This window comes from Orcinus orca, chromosome 13, assembly GCF_937001465.1.
Source record: "Orcinus orca chromosome 13, mOrcOrc1.1, whole genome shotgun sequence".
Classification (NCBI taxonomy): Eukaryota; Metazoa; Chordata; class Mammalia; order Artiodactyla; family Delphinidae; genus Orcinus; species Orcinus orca.
Genome location: NC_064571.1, coordinates 53,214,472 through 53,226,582, shown reverse-complemented (window position 1 = coordinate 53,226,582; position 12,111 = coordinate 53,214,472). Strand labels below are relative to the sequence as shown.

Below are 12,111 nucleotides of genomic sequence, written 5' to 3'. Positions count from 1 at the left end.
ACCCGGAAACAAGAAAAGGTCACCATGGGAGCTGTGCGCCGGGCCATGTGACCCCACCATCCTGCCCACCAGCTGACTGAGCCATGGGTGGTTTCTAGAACCAAAGTTCCTCCTCTGTGCACTGGCCCACAGCCTATGAGGTGGCCTGGGCATCCCACACAGAGACCCCTAGACTGGTGGTGACCGTCCCTGCTCTCTCACACTCTCACTCATTCTCTTCCCCCCTTAACTGTCTCTGGAATTTGGCAAGAAGTAAGTCATTGTGGGCCTCTTTTAAAAACATATTTTTTTCCGAACCATCTGAGATAGGTTGCATAAATCATGCCCCTTTACCCCTTAGTAATTCAGTGTGTTTTCGCTAAGAACAAAGGTCCTTGTCTTACATAACCACAGCACAGTTCACAAATGAGGGAATTTAACCCCGACACAGTATTTTTCTCTCCTCTCCCGTCCATATGCCAGTTTGTCACCACTGCTCCTTGTAGCACTGTCTTCCCCTGGCCGGGGTCACATATTCCACTTAGTTGTCACATCTCTTTAGTCTCCTTTAATGTGGAATGGTCCCTCCACCTCTCCTTGCCTTGCATGACATTGACAGTGCTGAAGGGTGCAGAGGGTCTGGCCTCTGCGGTGAGAGTTGGGACAGAGACAGAAGCAGTTGGTGGTGGGAGCAGAGGCTGAAAAGCGGCAGAAGCTAAGGGCCAGAGGCAAGAAGGAAGAACAGCTGGGCAAGAAGATAGAAAAACGCAGAGCAGGTGAATCTCCATAAAGATGGAGCTCTCCAATCAAAAGAAATGGATGCCCATTTTCAAGGGGGCAAAAGACGATGGACTCAAGAGAGCTCCATTCTATCCCAGACGCCCTTTCCAGCTCCTGCAGCCTGAAGTCAAGATTCCCATCTGAATCCTTTCCTCGGTCCTTGCAATGACCCCCTGATGACGTAAGGGACCTCGAGTGTTTGTTCCTGGTGGCCCTGCCCATCCCCAGAGAGGCACACTCTCCTTCCCCAGGTCTCCTCTCAGCGTGCACCTGGAGACCAGCCTTTGGGGGTGGAGGGGCGCATGCCAGGGCACCCACCTATGGGGGAGGGGCTCCGACCCGAAGCAAAGGGGCACCGGTGGGCATGGCGAAAGCCCATCTCACAGGGGAGGGAAGGCAGTGCAGGAAGGTGAGGTGACCGGCCCGAGGCCTCCAGCCACCAGGGCAGTGAGTGAGTGACACTCGGGCTGTCTGCATGCAAGAACCTCGGTCTATGGCATTCTTCCTGGGACACCCGCCAACCAGAGGAGGAGCGTGTATGCTGCAACGGGGATCAGAGCAGGCATAGGGACACTGTCACAAAGACTAACTGGCCTCAGGTGTCAGCTGTGACACCTGAGATGAGTCCCTTCTCTGTGCGGAGGTCAGCGCATAGGTGGCTTCCCCAGCTCCCCGTCCCCAGGTCTCAGCAGCTGGGGCAGTCTCTGTAACTGACTGTGACCTCCATGGCCTCAGCTTGGGCCCAGGAGGAGGCCGCTGCAAGCTCCCTCTCACCTGTCTCGTGCCCAGGAGCCCACAGCTCACTACCCAACCCCCAACAAGGCCCCCAGCTCACTGGCTGTGAGTGGGGCCCCCGACACCGCTCACACCTGCACCCCTGAGAGCACCCCGCCAAGGGTGCAGGGGCTTTGACGGCTTGGCCCAGTGCAGGCTGGTGTGAGCTCACAGAGGGCCCCGGCAGTTGCTAGCCTGGGGCCAGGCACTCTCCTCCATCCAGACAGTGTCTCCTCTGAGCTGGGAACACCCCGTCCTGGGCCCTCACCCTACCTGTGAGGGTGTCTCCTGTGCCCTCAATGACCCACACTCTCCCATGTCCACGCCACTCCTACTGGGCCTCTCTTCCCAGAATTCACCTTGTGCCCCTTCTTCTTCAAGACCCAGTTCCGACACCTCCCAGAAGTTTCTCTCCCTCCCTCCCTCCCTCCCCCCCTGCACCTCTCACCACTCACCTCATAGGACCCTTATGCTTTGTCAGAACACTCGGGCTGGCACACAGGCCCTGGGGGTTCTGCTTCCCAGGTGTGGCCCCCACATCCCACACACCTGGGCTCAGCCACACCTACATGTGCCCTCATGAGCGGGACACCAGCTGGCCTTTAGGGAGGCTCTCCTGCCAGTGGGAGGCTTGGGGTACAAATGTGGAGTAAAGCCACCTTGGCCCCACCCACCGGCTGACCGTAGCCTTCCCTCTTGCCCAGCACACACACCATCCCAGTGCTTCACCCTGGGGGTGCCTGGGACAGGGCTCCGAAGAGAGACCTTAGCCCTCCTGAGTCTGTTATGGCTGTTCAAGGACCTACAGTTGGTCTCAATCCATTATATTTTCTTAATAGAGTTACATGTATGTTTCATCCCATTGTAGAAGTTATTTTAGAAATACTCATGCATCTTTGCCATTAGGATCTTCATCTGCACTACAGACATGTGGGTCATTAAACACAACTTTCCAGAAGCTTCATTTTCATTTCCATATAAGATAGGGCACGTTTAAATTTTTGGAATAACGTGGCTACTGGAGATTTTAACTGGAGCCATAAGTACCATATGTAAAACATTAGGATCGTTCTCCCCCCGCCCAACCCCATTCCCCAGAATGTGACATTTAATGTGACTGCTTTTTTACTTTTTTTATTTTTTACTTTTTTAACTTTTGGCTGCTCCTCACAGCTTGCGGGATCTTAGTTCCCCAACCAGGGATCGAACCTGGACCCACGGCAGTGAAAGTGCTGAGTCCTAACCACCGGACCACCAGGGAACTCCCAACGTGACTGCTTTTTAAGTGGTCTTAGAGAGCTTGTTTATAACATCTAACACCTACAATCCTAAGGTCAAACCTCCAGGAATGATTTCTAAAATCAGTACTAAGTTGCTTTACCTCCTCTTTTTAAAAACTTATTTCATCAGGTGACTTTTGTCAGCAAACACCAAAAATGGCTGATGATATTCAGGGTAACAGCCCTTCCCTAGACAATTCTTTGTGGTTCAAATAATCAAAGGAACTTCCATAATATAAAAGATTTTATGAAACACAAAAGATCCCAAATAGCCAAAACAATCTTGAGAAAGAAGAACAAAACTGGAGGTATGACACTCCCTGACTTTCGGACTCTACTACAAAACTACAGTAATCGAAACAGTATGGTACTGGCACAGAGACAGTCACATAAATCAATGGAACAAAACAGACAGCCCATAAATAAATCCACAAACTTATGGTCAATTAATCTATGACAAAGGAGCCAAGAATATACAATGGGGAAAAGACCATCTCTTCAGTAAGTGGTGTAGGGAAAACTAGACAGCTACATGTAAAAGAATGAAATTAGAACACTTTTCCCACATCATATACAAAAATAAACTCCAAATGGATTAAAGACCTAAAGGTAACACCAGAAACCATAAAACTCCCAGAAGAAAACATAAGCAGAACCCTCTCTGACATAAATCATACCAATATTTTTTTGGATCTGTCTCCTAAGCCAAAAGAAATAAAAGCAAAAATAAACAAATGGGACCTAATTAAACGTAAAAGCTTTTGCACAGCAAAGGAAACCTATGACAAAATGAAAAGACAACCTACTGAATGGGAGAAAATATTTGCAAATGATATGACCAATAAGGGGTTAATATCCAAACTATATAAACAGCTCATACAACTCAACATCAAAAAAACAAACAACTTGATTAAGAAATGGGGGGAAAACCTTAATAGACATTTCTCCAAAGAAGACACACAAATGGCCAACAGGCACATGAAAAGATGCTCAACATCGTCAATCATCAGAGAAATGCAAATTAAAACCACAATGAGATATCACATCTGTCAGAATGGCTACCATCAAAAAGAACACAAATAACAAATGTTGGCAAGGATGTAGAGAAATGGGAACGCTCCTACACTGTTGGTGGGAATGTAAACTGGTGCAGCCACTGTGGAAAACAGTATGGAAGCTTCTCAAAAAGCTAAAACTAGAACTACCACATGACTCAGCAATTCTCCTTCTGCATATATATCCAAAAAGAAAAATAAAAAACAAAAACACTAATTCCAAAAGATAAATGCACTCCAATGTTCATAGCAGCATTATTTACAAGTGCCAAGATATGGAAGCAACCTAAGTGTCCATCAACAGATGAAAGGATAAAGAAGATGTGGCACATATATACACAACAGAATACTACTCGGCCATAAAAAAGTGAAATTTTGCCATTTGCAACAACATGGATGGACCTGGAGGGTATTATGCTCAGTGAAATATGTCAGACAGAGAAAGACAAATACTGTATGATATCACTTATATGTGGAATCCAAAAACGAATACAAACTAGTGCATATAACAAAAAAATAAACAGATTTACAGATATAGAGAATGAACTAGTGGTTACCAGTGGGGAGAGGAAAGGGGCAAGATAGGCATAGAGGACTAAGAGGTACAAACTACCGTGTATAAAATAAATAAGCTACAAGCATATATTGTACAACACAGGGAATATAGCCAATATTTTATAATAGCTATTAATGGAGTATAACCTTTAAAATTGTAAATCATTATGTTTTACACCTGAAACTTACATAATGTTGTATCAACTATACCTCAGTAAAATATAGTATTCAGTGGGTATCTGCTAACACTGTACTAGGCACCGGCAAATTCACCAATGCCCCAGTAGATCCCAACTCTATGATCTCAGAGCCTACAATCCAACGCTGGCCTCAGGCAAGGATCTGGGGACTACTGGAGCCCTTAGGAGAAGCACCAACCAGCTTGGGGAAGACTGGGGAAGGCGAAGATAGCGCAAGAAGGGCCACGGGAGAGCAGCATTTCAGGCAAAAGGATGCCTCACATCCCCCCAGCTACAAGTTCGATAGATGGTGTGGAATACTGAATAATGCCCTCCCGAAGGTGTCCCTGTCTAATCCCCAGAACCTTAGCATATGTTCTTTCACATGGTAAAGGGACTTTGCAAACGTGATTAAGTTAAGGGTCTTGAGATGGGGAGAGTATCCAGGTGGGCCCAATATAATAAGGATCCTTACAAGAGGAGAGGAAACCAGGTGGGTCAGAGTCAGGAGTGGATGTGATTGTGGGAGCAGGAGTTTGCAGTGATTTGAGGAAGCGGCCGTGAGCAACAGAGTGCAGGTGGTCTCTAGAAGCTAAAGAAGAGAAGAAAATATTCTCCTCTCAGAGCTTCCAGAAAGAGACTCCTTCTGGAACCAGCCTGCCAGCACCTTGACTTTAGCCCAGTGAGACTGATTTGGGGACCCCTGACCTCCTGAACTGTAAGAATAAATTTGTGTTGTTTTAAGCACCAAAGTCTATGGAAATTTGTTACAGCGGCCATGGGAAACTAACAGATGGTCAGTTTCCACAGTGAGCTACCGCGGGCACACAGGTTCTCTGCAGTCCAGCTCCCATGCCCAGCCCAGGACGGGTTGGGGATTAGAAGCCTCAACAGCTGTGACCCTGCCTGGCGTGTTTCCAAGCGTCCCCTCTGGTCCTGATGAATAAGAGAAGCTCCAGCAACTTCCTTGCTCTGTGATGGCCCTCAGTCACCATGCAGGACCTCTGAGCTCTGGGACTTCAGAAAGGGGGTGAGGGGACAAAGGCCAGCCCTCAGCAAGCCCAGAGCTCTGTTTGTGACCTGCACAGCTCCAGTGCACTGCTTTGCCATCCAACCCTGCCCCCGCCCAGGTCGCTCAGTTCCCTGGCTCCCCACCCCCATCCCCCGGAGCCCACTCTGCTGACCAGAGATGCAGTGTCACTGGGCCTGAGCTCCCTTCCTGCCTACACTTCTCAGGGACTAAGCCACACTCCGACCCAAAGCAGCCACATTGCCACCTCCCTCCCCTGATGGGCCTCTCTGAGCCCCTATCTCTCTTCAAAAGGGTGACACACTTTTCTGGGCTCTAATAGAGCTAAGGGTGCTGTCAACAAGGCAACGCGAAGCACCTGCTGGGAGACATCCTCCACGCGTCCACCCCCCCCCCCCCCCCCCCGGCCTCCCCTTCCTCTGGCTCCTCCTCCTTGTGTCCGCCCTCCCCGCCCCCCCCCACCCGCCTACTCGCCACCCCCAACATCCAGGCCTCCGTCAGCCTTGGCTCTTCCTGCCATCCAGAGTCGCCCCTTCTCTGGGGAGACGGTTGGCAAGCCGGACCAGCGTCTGGGTCTCTGGCACTGGCGCCCACAAGCCCACCCGGTCCCTGCGGCCTTGAAACCGGAACCCAAACCCCTCCCTTTGGGCCTGGCAGGCTCTGTATGCCTGCAGCCCCGCCCTTGGCCAAAGCCAAAGATCTGTGAGAAGCCCCGCCAAGAGTCAGGCTGGCGAGAGGTGCCTGAGTTCAAGGGCCCTGCTGACCTCTCCACGCAGAATGACCTCCACCGGCAACGTTCCAGGAACTTACTTCGCTCAGACCATCCGGCCCGGCGCCATCCTCTTTCCTTAGGACTCAGCCAGATGGTAACACGGACCAACCTCTTCTTAGCTGGAGCGTGACTTCCTAGGGCAACGGGAAGTCTTCTTAAACCTTCAGGGGTGGGGGGAACTACCTGTGGCCCCGCCCAGAGTTATCGGTGATTGGTGCCTTCACGCCATCTCAGCAGCTGTTCTCAGCCTTCGCTGATCATTGCAATCACCTGGGGTGGGGGGGTGGGACGCGGAGGCACATTAGAAAAATCCTGGGCCTGAGTCCTACCCAAGAGAGTTTGATGTGATCTGTTTGGGCGCTGCCAGGCCCTGAGCTTTGTAAAGTCTCCCCCGGGCATTCTAAAATGCAGCTTAGAACAACTGATTCTGAACTTGTAGAAAGTGTTTTCAAGATAATAAGCCTTTCAAAGTAATCCTAGCCGCAGGGACCGGAGTCCAGGCAGCTGTGTGCTGCTTCGAGGCGGGTGGCACCGAGCGGGTGAGAGGTGACGCTGGAGGCCGGGCCGATCACCTGAGCAACCTATGGCCCTAGGTCTCCAGGTCTGCAAGGTGTCCCCTGTGGGTCCAGAAAGCAACGGGGGGGGGGGGCCAGTGGGGGTGAGGAAGGAGGGAGAGAGATGCGGGGGGGAGGACAAGCTGTCCCCACGAGTGCTGCGACTTTTGACATGCTCTGACTTAACGCAGAGGGAATTTCACATGGCAACAGCAGAAGATATTTGCAGCCAGGAAAACCATTCGCTTTGGTTGAAGCCAAATTCAGAGGGCAGTTGGCGTGGGGGTGGGGGAGGGGAGAGGAACAGCAGGATACTCAGGGAAGCCAGGGCCAGACCTCGAGAAGCCAGTGTCACAGCGGTCCATGGGGGATGGAGGAGGGACCCTGCAAGGAAGGCCCCTCGGGACGTAGGATAAACACCACATTCCCTTCCATCTGCCGGCTCTTGGCTTTTCTAAGTCAGTTGGGACCTGTCACTGGATGCATACAACAGCAGTAGCTGCTAGGTGTTTATATCCCAAGCTCAAAGCTCAAGCTCAAAGTCAGCCCCAGTCTGTCCAGTCTGTCCATGTTGGAAAGGACAGAAGGAGGCCTTGCTCTTCCAACATTGTCCCAGTTTTTAGGCTTGTGGCAGGAAAAAGCCATCCAGAATCCCTCTGGTCTATTTGGAAAAGCCTCTCCCTACCTGTATGAGCTACTATAAAAAATGCTGGAATATGTCAAAGAAGAGAAGCAAAACACTGCTCTCCTCGCCACCTGGTGCCTGCCAGCCCCTCTGCTAGCACCTAGGGAAAAGCCTCCGTCACATCACCACAGAGGAGACACAGAGGAGGGGGAGGCTGCATTATGGGCAGGTGGCAAGACTGGAAAGGAGGACAGGGCTGGGGTACCCCCAGCTGCAGAAAGAAGACAGGAGTCACAGGAGAAGGGCAAAGTTAGTGCATGGACTGGAGACTCAAGGGTGGCCCTGCAGAGTGTTCTCCAGCGGTTCCACCTCCAGGTGACGTCTCTGCAGGCCTCCCAAGCCCCCTTCTTGCAGGCCAGGCAGGAGACGCCCTCTCCTTATTCTGAAAGGGTCTTCATTCTCTTCTAGAACACAGTGGAGCTGCCCTCCATCCCGGCACAGCTGGCCCCTGCAGCTATGTCTGCACCAAGGGTCTAGGCCCTCCTGGCCACAGCTGCAGGGCCTAAGGGTGGACCCCTGACCCAAGCTGGCCAACTGGATTCTCTCTCCTGGGAACCTGATACTGGAACCAGGAGGGGCTGTTTACGTTCTTTAGGGCGTGGGCTCAGGAAATGATGGGAGGGGAAGGCTGCATTAGACCCTAAGCATGGGAAGAGGCTGGCCTGAGGGAGAAGCAGAGGGGAGACAGAGGGAGAGACAGGCGGTTCCTGCCCGCCCCTGGTTCACACTGCTGTCGGGGAGATACCCCACATGCCTGCAACACAAGCTCCCTCCTGCCCTTGCCAGTGTGAGGGCTTCCCCTAACCTTCCACCCACGAGCCCCAAGACATGTGACCGCCTCTCACCTCCCTCTCTCTAGAACTGCTGCCCTGAGTGCCAGGCACAACCCGACACACTGCTTCCTAGAGAAACACGCTCTGTCAGAACTGCCAGCATTACCTTCTGATCCTGCAGGGGCCTTTGACCCACCTATCTGCCCTGCAGCCATCTGCTGATCAGAGTGGGACAGGAGCTGCCACCCCTGAGGCATCTGCCTCATCTTCCAAGGGGCCGTTTTCTGCTCTGAAGGAACACAGTGCAGGGAGTTTCTTCCACAAATGTGAGACGTGGATAAACCCAGGGAGATGATGACCTCCCCTTCCTTGAGCCCAATGCCTGCTTTATAATGGTGTTTATATGACTAGAGAAGAGAGCTGGGGTTTTTTTTTAATATAATAAAATATAGGGATTTATATTAGGTTTTCTTCTTTCTTTTAGTTAAAAAGAAAAAGATTCCTTCCTATTATTGATTAATGACTCTAGTCTGCCCATCCTTCATGAGACCCTGGCTGTCCAGCGTAGGGTCCGTCTGGCTGGAGCTCCCAGAGTAGGACTGACTGCTTGGCCTGTGGTCTGGGTGTTGCCCAAGCCCCCTCCCGCCCCCATCTGCACCCTCCACTCTAGTTGGGCCAGGCTCCCTCTGTTCCCCTCCAGCAAATGTTTCTTCCTGCTTTTCGCCCAAACGGGGTTCCTTGCCCTCCATCTTCCTCCCTCTCCTCTCTGCCTATCTCAGCCTCCTGGTCCCTTGGGTACCAGCCAAGCTGCCTCCTGCACCCGGCTGTCCTTCCCCGCTCGGGCCGTGCTGCCCTGTCCCTGCTCTGAGCGCCTGTTGTGGCCTTTGTTGTCAGAATTTGCTCCTCCACGCGCCGGGCGTGGTGATCTCGCAGTTTCCCGAGACTAGGGCCTGTCTTGCTGGTGGAGCTGCCATCCACATGACGGCCACCTCTGAGCTGCACACACAAGGTGACCGGAAGGAGGCTCTTGGCATGGGTTTCAAAGCCTTCCTCAAGCCGGGAACTATTCCAAACTACCTTTCTGGCCTTGTCTCCCCTCCAACCCTCCCTAAACTCGGTCACATGCCTTGTTCATCTTTGTTTCAACCTCCACTCCCTAACCCCAGCACAGCACCTGACACGGAGCAGATCCTCAAAATATTTCTGTTGACTTGAAACTACAAATGCTCGTCGGGTTGAATCAATATTGTTCTCTTCAGGGAGTTGAGAAAGAGAAAGAACCATCTGTTGGGATCCCGTCAAGCTCGGGTTGGCCTTGGCTGAGTGCCGACCCCCCGAGAAAGTCTCCATGAGTCTGTGAGGCATGATAACCCCAGTGCAGTGGAGACCCAGCTAGAGAGCCTAAGGTCACACAGAGCCCATCTGACATATCAGGGCCCGTCCAGGTGCTGTGAGAGCAGCCCAGGGGCACAGCCTCTGGGGATACACCCTCTGACAACACACAGAGGGAACATATAACTGATTGTTCAAACCAGGAAACTTCTGCACGTGAACTGGACATTTTGCTGGGACTATTCCAGATAAGCGGGCTGGGTGGTCCCCGCAGGCCACCGATTATGGTCTGTGGTCAAACCCTCCTAAAGAAGAGACAAAATAGAGTTTTCTAAACATAAGAACTTACTAAAACTCAAAGTCGCTTAGGGTCAAGATGGGTTTATTTTAAAAGCCAATTGTGTTGTTGAAGAAAAGGCTATGTCCTCGGCCCATTTTGGCTACGGTCCGGGGCTGCTTGGGGAATTGTGCTGAAGATGTGTATGCTCCTGGGCCTGGCGTTTTCTGAAAACACAACAGAAAACAGGGAGTGATGAGATAGTGACGCCAGAACCTGAAGCCTCCTGAGCCTGGCTGTGCGCTCAGACGTGGCTGGCAAGTCCCCACGGAGGGAGATGAGGGCCACGGTGGCCAGGGCTGGGGCCTGTGCACCCTGGAATTGGAGCCTGTCCTAGGGGCTGAGACCTGATCCTGTCCACGGCTCTCCCCAAGGCTGCAGAGGTGCTGAGAGAAGAGAGGACAAGCAAGTGACAGCCCAGGGGAGGCGGGCTCACATCCCACCCTCACGTCAAGGCACGCTTTCTCCAGGGCACCCCCTGTCCCTGGGGATGCCAGCGTCTCCCCCTGCCCTCCGCCCTCAATGACCTCAGTCTAGTGGTAATGGGTTGGAGAGGATGGATTCTGAACCTGGGTGGTTGACCTCAAAAGCCCAAACTCGTGTGTTTCCATCGTTTCCCCCAGTGTAATAGAGTAAGGTGCTTCACTACCAGGGGCTGTGGACCTCGGGCTCAGAGGGATGTATTCTCAAGGGACTGACGAGTTCTAATTTTGAAAAGCCATGTTTTCATTTTGATGAAATTCTTGAAAAATTATTTAGCCAATTATTTAAACAAAGCTTCTCTTCTGTAGTGATAAGATATAAATGAATGTCATTCTCATAGACGAAGACTTTGATTTCTGAAGTCAGTGTTGCCCATGCTGAGGTGCACCCACACATTCTTGAATGCCCCAATATTTTATCTTAGCGACACACTGGTGTCTCTGGGTACCGTTAAGGGAAGGGTTTTAATGTCAGACGGGGCTGGGTTTGAGTCCTAGTCCTACCACCAATGGCTCAATATGACCCTGGGCCACGTGTTTCCCACGCCTCACCCAGCAAATGAGGTTTTGAGGTTCACTGGGGGCCCCCAAAGACAGACAGCACCCCCAGGCTGGCAGCAAGTACTGCTCCACACGCTAGCCACCACCGCTATTATTATCCCCTATCATCACCTGCTTGTCATTGCCATCCTTCCTTGCAGTTTGTTATCTCTTCAGGAAACAGTGAGAGTGGAAACAGGATTACTAGAGCGTCAGCCCAGAGTGGATGAGATCAGCTGCCTGCAGACGCTGCTTTAGACAGGATGTTTTCCTTGCCAAAAGCAGGGGAGCAGCCTGGAAATCTAATCAACTCCTGGCCAGACGTCAAAGGAAGCTGAAGCCTTTATTAGTGCTCTTAATGAGGAAGCAGCATGCGTGTGGAGTCCTGGAAGGCCAGTCCCCAAACAGGAGGTTCGTGGGCCTGGGCCTCGCAAGGCCACCCCTCAGGAGGCTACTGGGTGTGGTTCTCAGACCTTGAGAACATCCGGCTCCGTCCCCCAGCCCTGATTCCACTGTCACCAAGCAAATTTCTGATTGTCGTTGGCTTCCTTCCGAGTTTCCTACAAGGGGAGACGCTCCACAGAGCAGCGGCCCCAGACACCAGCCCCCTTGCCGGACACTTGTAAATGAATACCACACCTTCCGGCTTCTCCATCAGTCTCCCTGGAGTTTGGTTAGCATGACTCCAACTTCCTGAGGAGCTGTGAGCTCTGACAAAAATCTGTGTTTGGGTCATGATAATGCCACTAGGATGTGAGGACCCGCTGAAGGGATCCATTAGCCTCCTGCTGTTGGTGTGTTTTTAATATTATTGGTGGGGCCTCCCCAGTATTCCTCCAGAGAAAGACCACACTGCTGCCACACTGTAGCACCGCAGCTGGCAGCTCTGCAGCGAGATGGCCTGGGACAACCCAGGGGGTGCTGGGGGAGGTGACCTGCAGGCAGCGGCCTCCTGCCCACCGCCCCAGCTCCTCCCACCCTCCTTGTTCGCCCCCCACCCCGGG

The 12,111-nt window shown here is 52.1% G+C and overlaps 1 protein-coding gene across 2 annotated transcripts in view; it reads right to left on the bottom strand.

Moving 5' to 3' along the window:
- Positions 1 to 6,110: 6,110 nt before the first annotated feature.
- STPG4 (sperm-tail PG-rich repeat containing 4) overlaps positions 6,111 to 12,111 on the bottom strand; it is a 43,404-nt gene continuing 37,403 nt past the window's right edge. The window contains exon 7 of one of the 2 annotated variants that reach the window (XM_049695751.1): positions 6,111 to 6,538. In XM_049695751.1, coding sequence (XP_049551708.1) covers positions 6,488 to 6,538 — 51 coding nt within the window. In that variant the 3' untranslated portion in view covers positions 6,111 to 6,487. Of the gene's footprint in view, positions 6,539 to 10,113; positions 10,253 to 12,111 lie in introns of those variants that run through there. The other variant, XM_049695750.1, reaches the window with a different exon arrangement.